Raw genomic sequence first — 4,105 nt, 5'->3', positions numbered from 1 at the left:
TCGGCTATATCAAGTCAACGCCGCCGCAGCCCATGCACTGCGCTGACGGCACGCCGTGTGCATCACCGGCGCCCCAAAGCCCCAGCCTGGGCGACACCAGTCTTGCACGACAAATTGATTGCTGGGATATCAAGTGATGCTCATCTCTGAAGTTTTGTAGTGGTATGTATATTGCAAGACAGGCACAGCTGGCAACAAGAGCCCGACCCCGCCATTCATGCTGGTCATTCGTGTCTGCAGGCAGGCTCAAAAAGGAATCCGCGACAAGGATCAAGGCATGCCGAATGGTTCGCCCGCAGCCCAGGGCCTGCAGGCCTCGTGTTTGAGATGGCAGGCGAGAACCGCCGCCAGCAGGCCACCCTCCAAGGCCCGCAGTCAATCATCACGCGCCGGCCCCCGCCTAAGGCCTCCGGCCCGCGGGCGTCGGGCGACCCACCCCGCCGCGACGAGCACGCCCGCCCCGGCCAAGGGCAGTGCGAAGGCCCACCCGGCCCGCGCCACGCCGCCCGCGCCGCTTGCCGCCGGCCCGTTTGCGGGCGTGCCGCCGCTGCCGCCGCCGCTGCTGCCGCCGCTGCCGCCTGTCGCTCCATTCGGAGACGCGGCCACTGCATCGCTGCTGCTGCCGCCGCCGCCGTCAAGGGACGCGGCCCCTGCGTCGCCGGCGGCGTCGCAGCCCTATTTGCCCGCGCCCGCACTGACATCGGCGGCGGCGGTGGCGGGGTACACCCCGAGCCGCTTCCTGAGCGTGAATCCCCGGTCAAACGCGTCGGCGGCGAGCAGAGCGCACCGCGCCGCGCCGGGCGGCGCGGAAGGGTGCATCGTCTTGGTGCAGGCCGGCTGCAGGACGGTAGCCGCGAAGAAAGCGTAGGGGCCTGTGGGGGCGTCGCAGCTCGTGAAGAAGCCCTCCCTCACAAACGCCTGCGGCCAGGCGCGGGGGCGGGGACGAGGGGTCGGCGGGTCGGCGAGCGGGCGCGCCTCGGCGCCGGCTCATGGCGCCTTCAGTTCCCCGAGAGGTGCACCAACCAGCGGCCCCCACACGTAGCTTGATCGACCCAGCCAGCGGGGCGTGGTGAGGCGTCGCGCCCCTCTCCAGCCTGCAAGACACACCCCGTGAACCCCGGCTCTCCGACACAGAACGCCGATCCTTCGACACTGAACCTTGAAGCCTAAAACCCCCAAAGCCCTGCACCCCACCCCGCACCTTCACGAAGTATTTATTGCCGGTGAACGCGGCGCTCACGAGCGCGGCCGCCGCCTTCCCGTCCTGCTTGGACCCGCCCGCCTTGACCGCCGCGCCCTTGACCTGCGCGCCGTTGACGAGCAGTTTGACCGACACCCTCAGCGGGCTCTGCCCGTCCGGCAGCGGCGCGGCGGCGAGTGGCAGGCCGAACTCGTCGTTCTTGCCCGCGTTCGGGTTGGAGTCCAAGGTTAGCTGGTCGGCGGCCGACGCGAGGATAGAGGCGAGGGCGGCGGCCTTGGGCTGGGGGCAGTCCTTGCAGGTGGCGGTGAGCTCTATCACATTGGTCTTGGAGTACTGCAGGGGGTGGGGGGGGTGTGAGGTGTTGGTGGGTGTTTGCGGGGGCAGAAGGTGAGGCAGCGTGATAGCTTTTGTGCGTATGTGTGAGATTTTTTAGTGATTGTGTTGTGTGCGTGTGTGTGTGTGTGTGTGTGCGTGTGTGTGTGTGTGTGTGTGTGTGAGAGAGAGAGAGAGAGAGAGAGAGAGAGAGAGAGAGAAAGAGAAAGAGAGAGACAAAGACTGTGTGTGTGTGTATTTATGTGTCTGTGTATGTATGTGTGTGTGTGTGTTGTGCGGCACACGTAGCAGCAGCAGCAGCAGCAGCAGCAGCAGCAGGCACGCCGCAGTGGACGCCGCAGCGGCAGCTGCCGCGCGGCCGGCCGCTGCGCCGGCAGCGCGGCACCCCCCCTCTTCCCCAGCGCACATCCTGGGGCAGTGTGACTGTCAGGGCCTTGTCCCCCTCGAGGGCGGCCTTCATCAGGATGACCGCCTCAAGGCTGTCGCGCGAGATTTTCGAAACGGGACGCCCGGTTCGCGCGCGGGAGGGTGTGTGGGGGTGTCAGTTTTGTGTGTTGGCGCAAGGTGGTGCGGGGCGTAAAGTGCGGTGGGCGTGCGGGACTGAGCTGCGCGGGGCGTGGCGTTGGAGCCGGGCCACGGGCGCTGGTGGCGGTGCACGGATGGGGCTGCGTTCAAAGCGGGGGACTCGTCTGCCATGAGGCCACTTTTGGTGGCCGGGCCAAGAGGCGGGGCAGGGCGGCCCGGGCGCAGGTGCACGTGGTGACATGCACTGAGCACGGCACCCATCCAGCTCACGTCTCTGCTCCAGGCGCTGGCAGACATGCGTATGCAACTTGCTGGACTGCTAACACCAAGAGCAGGACGGCAGCGTGCAGCGAACGCGCTGCCATGATCTATTGAACGGTGAGAGATCAACGAGAAAGAGCAGCCACGGGTAGTTGCCGGCATAACAGACGGCGATGTGGTTGTCAAAGGCTTTGGTATCGGATCGTCTGACATACACGCTGACTCCGTGGTCAGCTCCCGTCCACGACGCAGCTGGCGTGGCACGCAGGTGAAGGGCGGTACCTGCAGGGTGCGTCAGAATATATACTAGCTCGAATTATGCTGGTGATATTGCAGCACGATGTCATGCATGAAGTGGCTGGTGTGACATCATTTATGATATACCATGGGCGCGCAGACCCGACCACTGCTGCCATGTACCATGGCTACTGGTAACGCACAGGGCTAGTGCACATAGGAACTCGCCTCAAATTCATGGATTTGTGCCGTTCCGACATGTATAAGTCATCACGTAACTTTGGGGTTGACTGGAACGACTGAGCCATTTGCTTTGCAGCCCGGTTGGCTGGGACAGCCACTTAGCCTTGGCGATGGCACGCCCTCTGCACAGCCGGTTGGCACGGGCCGGCCAGCATCGCTCAACATTCTGTAAGCAATATGCATCTCAATGGCATGCAGTCGTTTTGCCACAGGGTTCCTACCGCTGCCGCTGGCGATGCCGCATTTCCCACTGCTGCCCAGCCTTCTGAACATGGTGGCCAACCCCCCAAGGCTACTTCCGACCACCAGCAAAATCCGCTTGACAAGGCCCTACACACCTGCACGCCCGCACCCATACGCCACCCACCAGTTCATCAAACACGGGGCGGGCCGCGCTGGAGGGATGCTCTTCGTTACAGGTCAAATTGCTGACGTCACGCCGCGTCACCCGCCGCACAGCGGCGCCGCGGGCGGTGTTTTCGCCCCGCAGCCACACTGAGTCACAGTCGGAAGCTACTTGGAAGCTACTTGGAAGCTACTTGGCCGCCTGTCCTGCGGCCTGCCCCGCTGCCGCCGCCGCGGCGGCGGCTGCTGCCTCCTCCTTGTGCTGCTGCAGCTTGGGCCGCGCGATGCCCTTTGCCGACGACTGGTAAGTAGCCAATACGAAAATATCCGCGATCTGGACATGGGCCGGCCTGGGTTTTGAGATATTAGACGGTGCAAGGTGTGAGGTCGGGTGAGGTGCGGTTTGTCAGGTGGGACGGGGGGAGGGGGTGCCCAGCGGGGCTCCTGCCCTCTAGGTGGTGGGAAACTTGTTAGGGTTGGATTTATATGGGGGAGATGATTCAGGCGGGGCGGGGTGAGTGGGGTGCCACCCAGCCACATCTGACGCGGGGTGCTATCCCCCTCTCCAAAGGATACGGTCAAGAGAACGGAGGGGGAACGCGGGTTCGCGCTGGGACACGCGTTGTGGGGCAGACGGCGGGGTCGGCCGTGGGAGTGGGGAGGGCCGCCAAAACACACCGCAACGAGGGTGTGGGCACGGCGGGGTTTGAAGGGTTGACAGGGTGCAACCCCCCCGGTTGCGTCTGGGCGGGGCACCTCATCTTATGAGGGCTGGCGAGTGGGCGGTGCCGCGGCGTAGATCACCGACTGCCAATATAAACCCCAAACTGTGTCATCCGCGTCTGGCCGGCCGGCCCTTTGTAACTCGTTACAAAACCTCCGGGTGCCTCTCACCGGGTGACCGCGTAGATCGCGTTGTCGGCTATGTCTGCCGCCAGGATGGGGTCCATGCCCTGGGGG

General features: G+C 64.6%; 2 protein-coding genes across 2 annotated transcripts; both read right to left on the bottom strand.

The window, feature by feature from the left end:
- Positions 1-675: 675 nt before the first annotated feature.
- Positions 676-1,942, bottom strand: MNEG_10796 (hypothetical protein; the record flags this gene model as incomplete). The annotated part of the gene is made up of 3 exons (XM_014040732.1): positions 676-918; positions 1,202-1,534; positions 1,817-1,942. 3 exons carry the CDS (start codon positions 1,940-1,942, stop codon positions 676-678), a joined length of 702 nt encoding a protein of 233 aa, XP_013896186.1.
- Positions 1,943-3,335: 1,393 nt separating this feature from the next.
- Positions 3,336-3,495, bottom strand: MNEG_10795 (hypothetical protein; the record flags this gene model as incomplete). The annotated part of the gene is made up of 1 exon (XM_014040731.1): positions 3,336-3,495. A coding segment is annotated over one exon (160 nt), but the record flags the coding sequence as incomplete, so codon positions are not given.
- Positions 3,496-4,105: the final 610 nt, after the last annotated feature.

The sequence above is a fragment of the Monoraphidium neglectum genome, assembly GCF_000611645.1.
Source record: "Monoraphidium neglectum strain SAG 48.87 unplaced genomic scaffold scaffold02463, whole genome shotgun sequence".
In the NCBI taxonomy this organism is placed as follows: Eukaryota; Viridiplantae; Chlorophyta; class Chlorophyceae; order Sphaeropleales; family Selenastraceae; genus Monoraphidium; species Monoraphidium neglectum.
The sequence above is the reverse complement of the archived record's forward strand: the minus strand, read 5'-3'. Positions and strand labels throughout refer to the sequence as shown.